A 15,665-nucleotide genomic window follows, 5' to 3' on the forward strand; every position below is an offset into this window, starting at 1 on the left:
TTGGGGAAACACCTGAGGCGGCGGCTAGGAAGACGCGAATTCCGTGCGATTATATTTTATTAGTTGAACCCGCAAACCAGTTGACAAAAGCCAACGAACGCCGGCCGCAAGAACAAACTGGATATCAATGTTATCAAATTGACCGACAGCCGTATGCCCTTTTAATATACCTTTGCATCTTTTGAAAAGTATTATCACTCTAAATGCATACGGTCAGTTGAATACCAACACATTCTGCTGTATTTAATAAGGAAATATTTATAAACTAAAAATGTAAAACAATGATCATATGGTAACATATGTAACTCTCCCTGGAGAGGCTTGCTGATTTCGTAAATATGACTTCATTTGGTCCTAATATAAAAGATTGGAGTTTGATATCTACTATTTTCTTAAGAATAGATGATGATATGTATAAATATTATGCTCATATCATGATCGTGTTTCTAATGGCTGTACTCCGCTCTTTGATCTTCATGCATAAGTGCATTACCAACCCATTTCCTTGTATTCCCATGATTACATCAGTTCTATACGGCAATTAATATTATATTATTTCAGTTCGCCGATAAGATGCATTCAAGGTTGAACCCAAAGTATAATGTACATGCAGTTATTCCGATTCAAAAATCCCCCACGCCTTACGAGTCGAGCCCTGAATACTCTTCTATCTGAAAGAATTCTATCGACAGTTTCGTACATATCATAAATCATGTACATCACTAAGCGGTAACAGCTGGTGCTTGGACTATTCTCCCAAGTTTTTGGAAACACAAGTGTTTAAAACGGAGGGAAAGAACATGATGAACACTCCGGATACAAAAGAGTCCACACACATTTTATGTTATAGCATATGCACATCTGCTTCCGACTATAAGTACTTTTATATTGTACAAATATACATATGTCACTACATATGTACATACATATGTGCTGACATATGTACATACATATGTACGTACAGAATTTTGCAGATCGTTCAACTCAATTTTGATAGTTTCAATAGAAAAGCTTGGCATAGCAACCCCGAAAAATCAAACATTGTATGTAGATCGCTTGTTCTGCTTCGTCATGCTTACGAAATTACACTGAACAAGTTTTTCCATTTCACTAAAAATAAATAAAGCATTTTTAAAAATATATAAATTGTGAAAAGCACCGTATATCAGGTATGTTTTTACGTACTAATTTATACTCACTTTGGGAGTTAGGAAAACATAATTCTTGCAACTCTTGAACTGAATAGATTATCATTATTCAGCACGACAATTGTAAAATTATCTGCTGTGTATCAGCCACATGCTGAAACGTTTGCAACACTGTTTTTAGGTTTTTGGCTTGATGCCTTCTGGCATTTAATTCGCCCGGTCGAATGGTTTGCCAACATTATGACAAAGTTATGATACTCTTTCCTGGGAAAGCACATAAAAAGAGCCAGGCCACGAAAGGAAAACAAAGCGGCAAATAAAGCAAAACACCAACAAAAACCAAAAAACGTGCTGAACAATGAGTGCTACGTGTGGGGAAACCGTGGTGGAGTTGTGGGGGTTTCGGATTGATTCCCCGTGAAAATCAATACCGATCTATGTATCTATGTATCTATATCATTATTTCAATTACAATTCCTTCATATTTTAATGTTTGTTTAAATGACCAACACGTGTCCACTTAATAAGCAATTTATTAAATTGTGAACGATTTGTAATCGAACTGATTAAGTTTAAAGAAACCATTCTACGCCTCCCCAAATTAAATTATCTATGGGTGCCCATGCGAGTTGAAAGACGGTCACCCCCCTCACGCTATCCCCCATCTCTTTCGCTCCCCTATCCATCTCGCTCACTCTTCTAACAATCGCGCCGATTACGCTGTCGCATAACGTTTGAAGATGACGCGCGGTTGTTGTTTTTGCTGCCAACGCCAGACGAACTGGCTCTGCTTTCTACGCTGTTGCACGAGGAGTGGGTGGTGGCGGGGGGTGGCGAAGTGGGCGGTGGGCGGGCGACAGCTGAAAAGGTGCGGCGACATTGAACAAGCCAACGAACGAACGGGCGAGTGAGCGAGCGAGAGAGCTGAGCTTCTGATAACGTCGTCATCGTCATCGCGATTTTAATTTATGCACAACACACGCACAGCCAGCTCACACACACAAGCACAGAGCAACCATCTCAATTACGATGGAGATTTTTTTTGCTAAAGCTCAACATCTTTTTACACATTTTGCAATTGTTGTTGTTACACTTGAATTCGGGGTATACGAACTCTGCTAAAAGGTTTGCACAGCTGCTTATTTAGTTTATTTAGTTGATCATTTGATTAGGGCAACAATGCTAAACAATTAAAATTGTATGTGTCGCATAAATATTTAAGTATACAAAAAAAGACCTACTAAGAAACTCGTAAGCTAAAATTAGATGAAATTTCTAAAAGTCAATTAAAACGAATATTACATACATATATTTTGAAATGACTTCTAGGAAGCACTGCATTTTTCTTTTCAAGTTTCCATTAAATGTTTTTTATTAAATGGGGAATTTTTTTAAATTATTTTCTACAAGTAGAATTTCACAATAATGTATTTTCTGGTGAAATAAGGATGATTTAGATATGTACATATAAACCAAACTTGGCAGTGACACACCTCCCCAATATTGGGTACCCCTACTATGCCCAAACCACACTCCATAAATATGTAGGTAATGTAATAATAAGGTAAAAATATTTGCCAAACTAAATCGAGCAGCTTGGTAAATATTATTCATATGATAGCCAATAATTGTGAGAGTGTGCAGCTGTCAGATTGAGGCCACTGTGCGAATTCGAGTTCCCCTGGCCGCGCTGCCACTTATGTAAACGCTGCCCACTGTGCGCGCATTTTGTGCTCTCCGTTTATTCTCTCACGCTTTTCTCTCTCTATTTCTCTCTCTGCGGCTCTCTCGTTACAGCAGCAGCAGCAACGATCGAGGAGGGCGCCGCTGCAGTCGGACAAGTCTGCTCAGTTGGTCGCTGAAAATCGGCATCGCGAGACGTACCGAGTTGGAATACATTTGTTTCGACGGCGGCGACGCGTCCGCTCGTTGCAGTGGCGCATTAATTTTTTTTTTCGGTTTGATTGATTGCGATTATGAACGAGACCTTAAAGCTGTCCGGACTCGGAATGCAGCGCACCAATATCGAGCTCGAGCGGCAGAGGCACCTGGCCAACTGGCTCATGAACAGCAGACCGCACATGCCCGGCGGACCAGCAGCAGCAGCAGTCACAACAACAATATCAGCGGCAGCAGCAACAACACCCACTGCATCGGCCACAAAGAGCACAACAACAACAACAGCTACAAATCCTAGCTCCACAGTGGGAGGAGCAGGCGCTGGCACAGTGGGCGGCAACGGGGTCGCAACAGCAGCAGCAGCAGCGGGCGCACCCAGCAACAGCGTCGCAGCTGCAGCAGCAGCTGCATGTAACGGTAAGCTTAGCGCGAAGAGACGCAATGGGTGTGGGGGGGCAGGGGGGAGGTAGACAAGGCACGCGCTTCGAGCGAGCGAGAGAGAGGCGAGCGGGAGAGCGCAATGGTTAATTGTTTGCTCAATGACGTCGCCTTTGCTTTTATTTTGTAGGATGCCCTGCTTATAGGGTATGGTAATTGAGATCATCCTTGTGTAAACGGTATAATCCTGCGGAGGGAGTGGAACATACTAAAAAATATAACTTATTAGTTTAAAAAATTATTAAAGATACAAGTCCAGCTAAACTGAAGATTTTATTTGGCTCACTTCAAAAGACTTCATAAGAGACAGACAATTAGCTATTATTTTATTGTACTTTAATTTGCAATGCTGTGATACCGTTCAATTCGGCTTATGAAAACGAGTTCTTCGATTCCATAAAATTGTTTGAAAGATATAACTTAATTAGGCTTGAACAGTAGTAAAGCAGTAGTTATTTTCACACAATATTGTATGGTAATTTCGTAGAGCAGGTTGCTGCTGTAAAATAATGAATTTCACTTTTTACAACAAAGTAAAGTACCCAATTATTTAAAAATGAGTGTAGTTTCTACGTCATACTCCGTACAAGGTGCGCCGTTACAGCATTTAACGATACGTAGTAAATGATCCAAGTTTACATCTACAGGTAAACTTCAGTAACAAAAACTAAAGAGTTCAAAATAGATCATTGCCATATTAGTGAAGTTCTTATAGGTTAGTTTCACTGGTGGTTGCATATAAAAGGGGTTTTCCATATTACCAAATTAACATCTCAATAAGATAATTCGACAATTTGATAACCAACTGTACGGGGCTTTGGGAAAAGCGAATCCAAATCGTATAAATATTTATTTTTGTGCAAATCGAATTCGAGCAAAACGTTTAAAAGTGAAAACCGAAACATGTGCTATTTTTATGAGCAGCTCGCTTGGATGGAAGAACAATCAACACTCTGAACAATCATGAGATGAAGTGATTAATATTCTTTGCTTAGATTTATTTAAAAATATATGGTTGATAAGGCGATCTAGAAACACTCATTTTGTTCTACTCATTCATAAATATTAATGGTTCTTAAGAAATCTAAACCATTGAAGACTGAGATGTATAGATTAGTTCATATTGTTGATACGTATTTGTATCTCCAATAATGTTTGTATCAGACTTAGATCTGTGAGGGTAAGCTGTGGAAGGGTACAAAAGCCTCGTTACCAGAAACATTTTTTTTTTCTAACTGGTGGTTGTGTTGTGTCTTATGGGGATTTCTTTTCGCCAAGGCGCGCGCGTCGCTTCGCATAATTTCACACGAAACGTGACAATCTCACACCCCCCTCACCCACTCTATCCTCTTCTCTCTCCCTCTCTCTCTGCCTATCTATATATTGTATATGTTGCTTACTCTCTCGCTCGCTGGCGGAAAGTCTACTCTGCAATTGATATTTCACGAAAGATAAGAGCAATTTCACAAAACGTTTTAGCCCCTTCCCGGTGCTATGCTGTGATTTCTGCCCTCGCCTGCATTTATTAAATGTGTGTTGTGTGTGGGGCAAAAAATTAAGCCAAATGTGCGCAATTAAAGTGAGTAATGCGCCGCCGACCACCAATCAGCGGATCCAAATCGCACCATGGGCCGCATTCGAACAATGAGCAATCAAATATCGCGATATCTCTTTTTAATTGCACCGCTCCAAGTTCGCTTATTTACTCAACTATTTCTGAAGCAAAAAAAAATCGAAAAAAATCGAGAAAAAAATCGAGAAAAAACCAAAATGGCTAAGTGATTTCATGCGGTATTGTTTGGGGCGACAGACAATTGCTTTTTGGATGTCGGCCCGATAACGATATAATACAATATATGATGTTGCCAATGAGGAAGGTGTTATCTTTTTGTGTTGTCTGCGTAGCGGTGTTCCGTTAATCGCCTCCAGTTGTTGACTCTTTTATTAGTGCCTCGATATCCGATCCGATTGGATCTCTGAGTCAAAAAAACCATTCGACCTTAAAGTTGTCAAGTCATAGACCCCTGCAGTTGTCAAGGGTTCTTCCTTGATATTAAGTCGAGTGCATTCGAAATTCGAATATAACTAAAAGTTTTCAAATCTTCAAAAAGTAATCAAAATCCCGGAAATGCGAATGGACGTGACATTGATTTATAGCTTACACATAGAACGTTGACCTGACTTGATTTGATAACAAATTTGTATACTTTAAAATAAATCTAAAATGTTCCCACAAGTTGTTGAGCATTGTACTTTGCTCTTCATAAACCAAGAAGATATTTTTAATGACCCATGGAAAACGTCAATGGCAAAATGTAGTATCAATTAGCTGATAGTCAATATATTTGTATTGCAAATAAAGTCTTGTTAGTGACAAATTTGTTTGCGTAAACGCTGTTAAAACGCAAAAAAAAAAAAAATGAAACACACTGATTAGTAAACTTTGAATTATAGAATCGTGTGCAAATAGAGCAGTTTGAGTTTTGTATATACTAACGTTTTTAGTATTTGCATGTTATTATTAGATAGGCTTTCTTCTCGACTAGATGAACCGTAAGTTCGTAAATTCAAATTCATATACAAAGCTTCCGCAGAAAGGTGTCTTACAAAGTCGAGAGCAAGAATGTTGTGCACAGGTGCCGCTATACAGTGTATTAAATTTATTGTGGTCTAAAAATGGCTTGAATGTGAATGTCTTGAACGTGAATAAAAGTTCGATTTTCCCCACTTAAAATTCAGTGCAAGATCTTTCGACATTCCTTCCTGTCTATTGCGAAAATTCTTGTTAATTTTGCGGTTGCGCTTTGAGGCGATATTTGCCCACTGTGTGTCATCGTCTCGTTGACCGTTGACTGAAAATTAGCTGCGCTTAGCAACAGTTTTGAACCACTTGCCTTATTTCTTTTTTTTTTTTTTAGTTGCGTCACGCCAACTGAAATTCGCTTGGGGAATATACACTCATTATAGACGAAGCTCTGCCACTGTAGATGTGGAAGTTGATACGACGGTGTGTGGGTTTTTCCCACTGCAGACAACGGGGTGGCAATTAGACACTCACATGTGCATTTATATTTATGCGATTACCTCACCGATGCACAATGTGCTACCTCACTCACTAACTCACTCACTCACTACTCCTCCGCATCGCGTCGCGTTGCATTGCGTTCCTTTGTCTTATGCTAATGTTCACCTACCTTATGCTCTTGCCGCTGCAGGTGGAGCAGCCGTTGGCGCCCATCACGGCCACCACTCGTCGGCCGGGGCGCGCAAGCCCAAACTGCGGCGCTTCAACTCCCACGACACCAGCTCCAATATGTTCTCGGTGGCCGACTTCGAGAACGCCCGCCTGGCCCGCCGCAACGAGATCGAGCTGAACCAGCGGAGGGCACGACGCGTGCGCGGCAGTGCCAACAATAGCAGCTACGGCTTGGGTGCGGGCTCAGGACTGCTGGGAGGTGCCCATTCCGGATACTGTGACGCACTCAATGGCAGCGGCGATTACTCCACCGGGGACAGCAAGGTCTCCAAGGGCAGCAGCGAAGTAAGATTGAGTTATACTTACATCAGAGGCATAGAGTACGCAAAAATCTACCCCACGAAAATTTCAAACAGTAACATAATCCGATGTCAAGAAATATTAAATAACTATAAAAACCGGTTTTAAAAATCAAATACTATATATTGTAAAAATAAATTAACGTAAATAGCTAAATGCTTTAGGATTTATATATAATCTATTATAATCTTTAATATATAACATACATACATATAAGTGTATTTATTTCATTATTTAGTGAACACTTGTTTATTACGTCAATAAGTTTTCTAATCTCGCACAAATGTGTGTTAGTTGTTCGTGGTCGATTTTAAACGATATAGCCCAATTTGATTTGAAAATAAATCAAATATACTCTTAATAATGAATTATTGAATTATATTGTTATATTATTGAATTATACTAATAAAAATTGGATCTTCCAGGGAGCGCTGACCGCCATTGAGTTCCTTGAGCGAAATTCCCTGCCCCGAGTTGTTCGCATCCTGCATGCGAGCAAGAGCTCCAACGAAACTCTGCAGTCCAGCTCATCGCATGGCTCCTCCACGGCGGCATCGAGCAGCTCCTCGACGGGAGCGAATCCGTTTGGATCTGGTGGTAGTGGTGGTGGTGGTGGTGGAAACATTTCCAGTGGCAACATTGACACCGGCACCGGCACCCATTCATCGTCCAGCGGAGGCAGCGCCACCGGAAACGGAACTGGCTCTGGTCCTGGTCTTAGTTCGGGCTCGGGCTCGGGTTCTGGTTCTGGTTCTGGTCACCAAAACAACAACGGTCGCCACAGCAGCAACGGTGGCACCCCACCCGGCCACGATGAGCTTTTTCTGCTCTACAGGCTGGTGCGACAGCGCAACATCTACCATGGACACAACGCCAAGACTCAGGCATCGCAGCGCAAGAAGACCCTGCTCATTCCACAGGAGTTTCCGGGTGAGTTTCACAAGTGGTTAATTTATCGATTTCTGGTAGTTGTTCTTTAACAAGTATAAGAGTAATTTCGAGTTTGCCATTTGGGTTACCTTCACATTCGTAATAAACTCACATCAATTAGCAAACACATTGAGTATGAATTTTGAAAATTGGTTGTAACAAGAGTTAAATAGTTCGATTATTACATGTATCTCAGGTTTATAGTAGGGTTGCGGTTTAATTACCTGCTATTTATTGAGATTATTAATACAATTGCAAAAGCTAGAGATACCTTTTTCACAGAACAACTAGAACCTTACTGCTGCGGCTAATTGTAATTACAAGTTGGCTCGGGCGAGGGCGGCTTCAAACAAGTTGTCATTCCATTGAGGGAAGTTAATTTATCGCTCACAGTAAATTAACTTCAATGACCCACCGATTGATGCGCCGATTAGCAGTAGCTAGGGGCATAACCGAATGATTAAAAAAAAAAAAGAGGAAAACCTGCGACTGATTCGGCACGAACACGGTAGATTTTAGTCGCATGCCCATTTACATAATCCAGACGGGGCTTTTGAAGGCACAATTTAGTGTTCTCATGACGAATGCATTTAGATACTTACTTGTACCTGATTACACGGTCCAGTCGTAACCAACTCGCTAAGTGAGTCAGCCAAGCGAACTCTGATCTCCCAGTGCTAGGTTACTAAGTACACAATCCATATACTCGTACATACATATATGTACATATATATGTTTGCCGTACTTTGATGTTTTTTGCGTGACACAGTCACAGTTCAACAATGGAAAGTAATCGCAACTATTGCTCATCAGGCGTTATGCAATGAGCTCTATTCGGGGTTCCAGTGCCAGTGGTTTTTGGCCCAGTCTGTCAGGCAGCGGTGACTTCTTCGGTGGCTCACCACCGACACCAACAGTACCACCAGTACCACCAGCACCACCGATACCACCTGCACCACCATCCACCCACTGCTGCTCCGCAGTACTGCGGTCAGCCATTGTTTCAAATCGCAACGCCATGTGACTTTTCACAGCCGTTTGGGGAGGCGCAATGTAAACCAATGGGTGCGAATATTATGCAATCTGCGCATTTATAGACTCACTGACGCTGGGTATTATCATTTTATTCATTAGGCTTGCAATGTCCGGAAAAAATGGATGGCAAATTGGAGTGATTCAATTTGCACGACCATATTGGATTTTTCTTGTGTTGATTCAATTGCTCTCGACGCTGATTGCATTAGTCCCTCTTTATCATCAATTTTTTGTTGTATCATTATAATTTGAACTCAGTGGCGCGAATTGAACTAAATGAAATGATTGATGGACTCATCGATACATGTAATGCTTAATTGCATCGCATTTCTTTTTTCTGTATAATCCACCTGGGCTAACTGAAACACTTTTTACATTCAAATTTAACTTTTTACAAACCTTCCAATTAAGCTGGCCAGTTTATTTTAATAGACAAAAACTGCTTTATTTTAAAAATATTATATATGTACATATATGTATATATCTCAATACTATGAGATGGCCAGTCGAACGTCACGTTTTTTGTTTTATTTTTATTGTACTCATTTTCGGATTGCAAATTGTGTATTATATTCAGTGCGAAGCTGTCAGCTGTCGGAAAAATGGTTTTCAGATTTTAGACAGTAAACAGATTTGTTCAGTGACTGAACCAAAATATCTGTCTTGTTCAAAGAGTTTTCCAAATTAGTTTCAATTATTTGTTTTGTACTTTTTCTTTTAATGCATTCATGACCTTGAGATGGCACAGCTTTTGCTTTTATTTATTTAAACTTAATTGTTATTAATATAAGGATAATTTAATGGATAAAACCACTTTAGAAGCTGAAATACACATACACAATAAGATACAACGACAATGCTAACATTTTTATGTTTTCTTTTCCGCGCAGGTTACTTCTCAATGCTAAGCGAGAAGGGCCTTCCCACGGCCACACAATACGGATCTCTGATACAGCTGGTTCGGGAACGGGTTTACAAGTTTGTCTCCGTGGACAACATGCCGGCGTTTACGGAATCCTCACCCAACAGTACGAATAGTCCAACGCACGAGGGATGCCTGCCCATAAACAAGGGACGTCCACAGTACGTGAAAACGACGGCAAGGGGCGGGCAGGTATTCCGTCTGCTGGCCGTCTTCGAGGATGGCAAACAGGATCAGGTCAATATGTCGCAGCATGGCAACGGAAATGCGACCAGGTCCCATGGCGGTGGGTACATGGGGCGAGAGAAGGAAAAGAACCGGTATGCCCAGCTCCTTAATGAAAACCGGCAGGTGTTGTACGTCCCACTGTCCACCAAGGGCAAGTTCTTCGAGATTGAGCCGGGCATTCCTCAGCTGCTTCAGAAACTGGGCGATGCGCAGCGCAAGCTGAATCCGGAGTGTGTGCATCGTTTGAGTGCATTGGTGACGGCGGCCAAGCAGTTGCCGCTAACACTGCGCTATATCTCCGGACCTGGCGGACCCGACATTCCCGAGCAGCTGTGCATTAGTCAAGTGAGCAAGGAGGACGTGGTCGTGGGCTGTTCCATTGAGGACGCGGACACCCAGACGCCCTTGCAGCTGAGAAAGTTCTATCCCAGTCGGGATATTCAGCTGGTAAAGAGTTATTTAGGCTTTGACTCCGAACAACGGATGCTCGCTAACACGAATGTGCAAAATATGCTCAAGTTCTGTCAATTCAATTGCGATCCATTCCTGAAGCTTGTGGAGATTGAGCTAATTCAGCGCTCGGAACGGTCGGGAAGCAAGAATCGAGAGGGGCTACGAATCTTAAAGCCACTGCATTTCCCAAAGATCCTGAGACGCGAGAAGAGCTCCATGGCAGCAGCGCACGAGAAGGAGGATTCCATTATTTTCCTCAGCAAAACCGATCTGGAGAATCTGGAAGCCAAGGAAGCGGCAGCTTCTGCTGCAGCTCAATCGGAATCCAGTTTGAATCGCATCTCTGAGCGCATGCGTGTTTTCCAGTCCACCAAGAAGAAGTGGTTTGGGAAGTATCATCCACAGCAACAGCAGCCACAAGTAGAGAAACATCAATCTAACTTGGATCTCGATGAGCAGGCGAAGCGGATGAGCATGGAGCGCTATACGGATATGTCAAAGCTTCTGCAGGAGCGTTTTGGATCGAATCCCGAACAGCCAGAGCAGGATGCTATCTCCCTAAACAGCACAGCAGCGTCCGACACCGAGACCACGATGCTGACCACTATGGAGCCGAGGTCTTTGGACACGATGATGCAGAAGTCCATGTCCCTGCAGGATATTGAGTTGCTCAATGGTCAATTCAAGCCACGACCTGATTTGCTGGCCAGCCACAATCACAATGACGCCATCAGCGAGGCGGGTACCGAACTGGAGGATGTGGAGAATCAGACACCGCCTCCGCAGTCCTTCATCACGGAGAAGCTCTACAACGAGTTCCATGTGAAGACCAGGCAGTATAGCAAGTCATCGTCCAGTTTGCACCAGTTGCCGCTCTTTTCCTTGCCGCAAAAGTTGCAGCTCCACGAGGCTGAGAAGGAGAAGCGTCATCTGATGTTGCTAAAGGCACAGCAACAGGCTCTGACCAAGGAACCGGTCACTGGAAGACGGGCAGCAGGTGGAGTTTCTCTGTTGGGCGGAGGACTTAACCAACTGGCGATATCACCCGCATCGCTGGTGGAAGACGACTTGCCCTACTCCAGTGTGCGCGATTCGCTGGTAATTTCCGGCGGGGAGTGCCTGCGATCGGAGGCAGCCAGCAGACCGGTTCCCGCTGTGGACTACACAAAGGAGAATATATACGCCGAAATCTGTCCCTCACACACAGTGGACACCTTTTCGGGCGCCACCCAGTTCACTCATGTGCCCGACGATGACGGAGATTATGCTTCGCTCAAGTATTCGGTCAATGGACCACAGTCGGTTAGTCGGATAGAGGTGAATGGTGCTACGGCGGCGGTGAAGAGCAGCGCAATCAGCTACCATACCGTGTACCTGGGCGAGGAACCGTTGGGCGAGAGGCACGCTGCCCACATCACCACCGTGGAGTTGGCCGGAGAGGATAACATTTACAATACGCTCAAATGATGACTCATGTGATTCCGGCGACGTAAGTTGGCCGGCGCCAAAGGCCTGTTTTAAAAACGCCGATGGACAAAAGGGCAAGCAAGAGGAAATTCATTTTACTCGTGATCCTACCAAGGCTATCTTATCTTATAGTCTTGTACTCGAATGAAACTGAAGTATTCTCCAAGAAAACGAATTCTTTAATTAATTCAATATCTTACTTATTGCCATCAACTAATTTAGACAGAACTTTACTTTATTAAAATGCCATTGGATTACTTTAGTTAAAAGAAACAATCAAATAGTTTAAAGAGAAAGTGTATTTAATTCACGTTTTGGTTTTATTGTGTATTTCCTCCATTTTATTTTAAAGCTTATGAACATTCACTTCTAAAAGGAATTAAACAACTTATTGTAAGTTTGGTCTTCTTTAAATACTTAATGCACTTAATTAAAGTTAGAATGTTCGGGTACAAGACAAAGATATGAATAATATTTAATCAGAAAATAATTGAATGACACCATTTATTTGCTGTGAAGCCTTGCTTAAGATCGGTAAAATCGTAAATAGTCTTTTGGAGCATTCAGCCACAAAAACAAATGAATTTATATTTTATCTCGCTTACAATTTTAAGAAATGGTTGCAGCAGAACACCAATGTAAGATCGTTGTCATAGTGAGAGGACCTCTCAATTTTAAGAAAAATACTTTTCCCTGTTTGCCCTTTGAAATGGGCGAGAGAACTTATATTTAATCATTCAATATGGCGCTGATGCACAAAAACACAGTAGTAGAGAAAATATCTTATTTTGCAATAATACAAAACTCAAAGCGGATGATGTATTGTGAATTCAAACAGAATTTGAATCTGGGTCAACAATCACCCAAACAAAAGTAAAGAAAAATCTCTATCGTAATTAATTACGTAAATACACATACATATATTTGTAGAAAGTAGTATTAGTATAGGGATCAAATTTGTAAATGAGACGTCGCTGTGGACGACGAAAAACCCCCTTGAAATGACAACAGAACTTGTAATATTATTATTAACCAAGTGAAGACAAGCAATTTTGTATTGTAATCTATGGATGGGTGTCCCCAGTCCACGACTTTCAACCCATTAAACGCCCAGATCCCTAACCCATACAAAAGAGAAACATCATATTGAAACTGAACATTTGGAAATTGCAATATTATACAATTGTATACATAACTTATATATAGATATACTTATACACATATACTAACGTACATACGATATGGAAATCTTAGTTCAAACCTAAGGTATTATTAGCTCGTAGGCAATCAACAAGTCAAATCAAATCATAAGCGATATACATCTATATATGCATATATTGTATATTTGTAAAATAGCATAAACTTTTAGGGCAAAATGCCAAACTTTTTACACGATCTCTCGTATTTTGTCGTTCTTTTTTGGAAACCCATTAACTTGGTTTTGTTGGGTTTACTTGTTTTGCCCTCAACAATTCAACGTTAATGAAACGAACCGATTACATCAAAGTGCGAGCATGTCCACAAACCATATTTGAATCTGTCTACTTGTCCGCTTCGTTCGATGACCTCTAATAACATTGCATACAAAACACATATGTAACATATTATTAAGTGACTTTATCGCGCCATATAGAAGTGCAGTCGCAAAGTAGAGTTTAGACATTAAGGTTCAGTTTCTAGTCTTAATTTCAAAACAAATATGAAGCCGTTTCGAAATGGAGACATGCCAAACTTTTAAATGTGTAATGAATGACTTCGGCATGGCCCGAAGGAGCCTTCAATATATACACTTTCAATTGGGTACTACATAAATAAATATTTAGCAAGAACATAAGTTATGAATTTTTATTTTATTTGATTTGCTACCACAATCAGTAAAACAACTTATTTCAGATTCGACTGAAATCTTAGTTCTTATCTCCCTCAAAGACGGCAAAATATCAAGGTGGAAAACGATTCAATAAATATTGTAAGAAAAGCCTAGTGTTACCAAAAACCCTGTATAAAATTGAAGCAATACTCACAAAATAGCTATGATACTAGTTGTAAAACCTCTCTGACAAAGCAACAATGCGACAGCAGCAAGTTCAGTCAGTGTGTGTGATAGTAGCTAAGTAACGAGGGTACTTGCTATCTGGATATCGGTGTTTTGTACATACGAGTAAATAGGAACGAGGCGTAACCCAGCCCCAGGCATATTATGCGTTAAGTGTACTAAGAGTACTCAGTGGCGGTTACTTTGCATTTCATAGTTGCTAGACACGTAAGACAGGCTTTGCTGAAGCGCAAGGGTGATAAAATGTTGAAAGTGAGCGTTGACAACGCACTCAATCTATTTTTGCCCTCTTCAAGATCAGCTTTGTGTTATAAATAGGTATATCATCTGTGCTCGCAGATACTTGATAAAGACATAGCAATAACTTAACGAGTAACCACCCGCCAGCATAATAATTTATAACACAAAATATTGTGAACTATATTTAGAGTTTTAAATTTTTTTGTTGGATCAGCACGGACAAAATATCAATCGGATATGCGAAAATGACATTTTAGAAATTCAGATGTTTTAATCAAGGGGCAAGAATATAACAAGTGTCCCACGTAATATTTATTTTAAACAGAGTAAAATATAGTCACTACTAAAACGGAGACACGTACGCGTACTGGTGTATGTTGTGGAAAACAAGCATTATCAGGAATTTTTGTGAAATGAATGAACAAACGAAAGATTGCACTGAAAGGGGAGGGAACTCAAGCCCCCAGAATGCCGCCCGAACCGGCCTTTGATATACTTTATTGCAGCTTATAGTGAAGCAATATAAATTTCAATAAGAACTTAATGGTTAAAAACAACGGAGGAGCGAAGCGCATGAAGTGAACTAAGTAATCATGTTTTTGGTGTCTATGTTAATCCCTAGAAATTCACACACGATTAATCAATTAGAAACTCAATGTCAAGCAGTAGTAGAGCCCACACAGCAGCAAATATAGATAAACAACTACTTAAAATATATATTCATAAATTTGAAAAATATAACCTTGTAGCACTTTTAGATCCCCAACAATGAAACAAACACCCAACCTAAGGTATTCACAAAAAAAAAAGTTGATGATTTTTGGAACTGAACGCTGATCGATATTTTAGAAGAGCCCTGCTATGGAGCTTGGCATGACTGAATTGATAAGATGAGAACTAAATTGAAACGAATTGAATTCTAATGAATTGTTTGGTAATGGGTACACGAATACACACACATGAAATAACAAATATAAGGAAAACTGATACGAAATAATTGTTATAGTAGATCTTTTTCTAAGCGCTGACCATGGAAAATAACGTATGAGAGCAAATCGATGTCACTGCTTAACAGCAGCTTAACGACCTCAGTAAAGGCAGCTCACTTCAACAAATTAACTCAAACTGAGGAGACCCAATCAAGTCTAGCATACAAATTTATATTTCACGTTGTACTTATATTTACCTAGATAAAATGAAATTGCTAACAAACACACAAAACTCCCTTTGGAAAACATGTTTAAGCCCATACAAGTGAAATAAACTAAAATATCTTTTCAAACTGATGTTCGA

The 15,665-nt window shown here is 40.7% G+C and overlaps 1 protein-coding gene and 1 long non-coding RNA gene across 6 annotated transcripts in view; one reads left to right on the forward strand and one right to left on the reverse strand.

The window, feature by feature from the left end:
* LOC6527520 overlaps nucleotides 1-15,654 on the forward strand; it is a 44,023-nt gene extending 28,369 nt beyond the window's left edge. For 3 of the 5 annotated variants that reach the window (XM_039371805.2, XM_015197618.3, XM_039371806.1), the window contains exons 4-6: nucleotides 6,701-7,026; nucleotides 7,467-7,971; nucleotides 9,897-15,654. In XM_039371805.2, the coding sequence (XP_039227739.1) occupies nucleotides 6,701-7,026; nucleotides 7,467-7,971; nucleotides 9,897-12,076 (3,011 nt within the window). In that variant the 3' untranslated portion in view covers nucleotides 12,077-15,654. Of the gene's footprint in view, nucleotides 1-2,945; nucleotides 3,465-6,700; nucleotides 7,027-7,466; nucleotides 7,972-9,896 lie in introns of all 5 variants that reach the window. The other 2 variants (XM_015197617.2, XM_002088574.3) reach the window with 2 other exon arrangements.
* Nucleotides 7,399-9,899, reverse strand: LOC120320864. The gene is made up of 2 exons (XR_005560436.1): nucleotides 8,574-9,899; nucleotides 7,399-8,411 (listed from the first exon to the last, which is right to left on the reverse strand). It is a non-coding gene; the product is annotated as an uncharacterized LOC120320864 (long non-coding RNA).
* Nucleotides 15,655-15,665: the final 11 nt, after the last annotated feature.

Source organism: Drosophila yakuba, chromosome 2L (genome assembly GCF_016746365.2).
Source record: "Drosophila yakuba strain Tai18E2 chromosome 2L, Prin_Dyak_Tai18E2_2.1, whole genome shotgun sequence".
In the NCBI taxonomy this organism is placed as follows: Eukaryota; Metazoa; Arthropoda; class Insecta; order Diptera; family Drosophilidae; genus Drosophila; species Drosophila yakuba.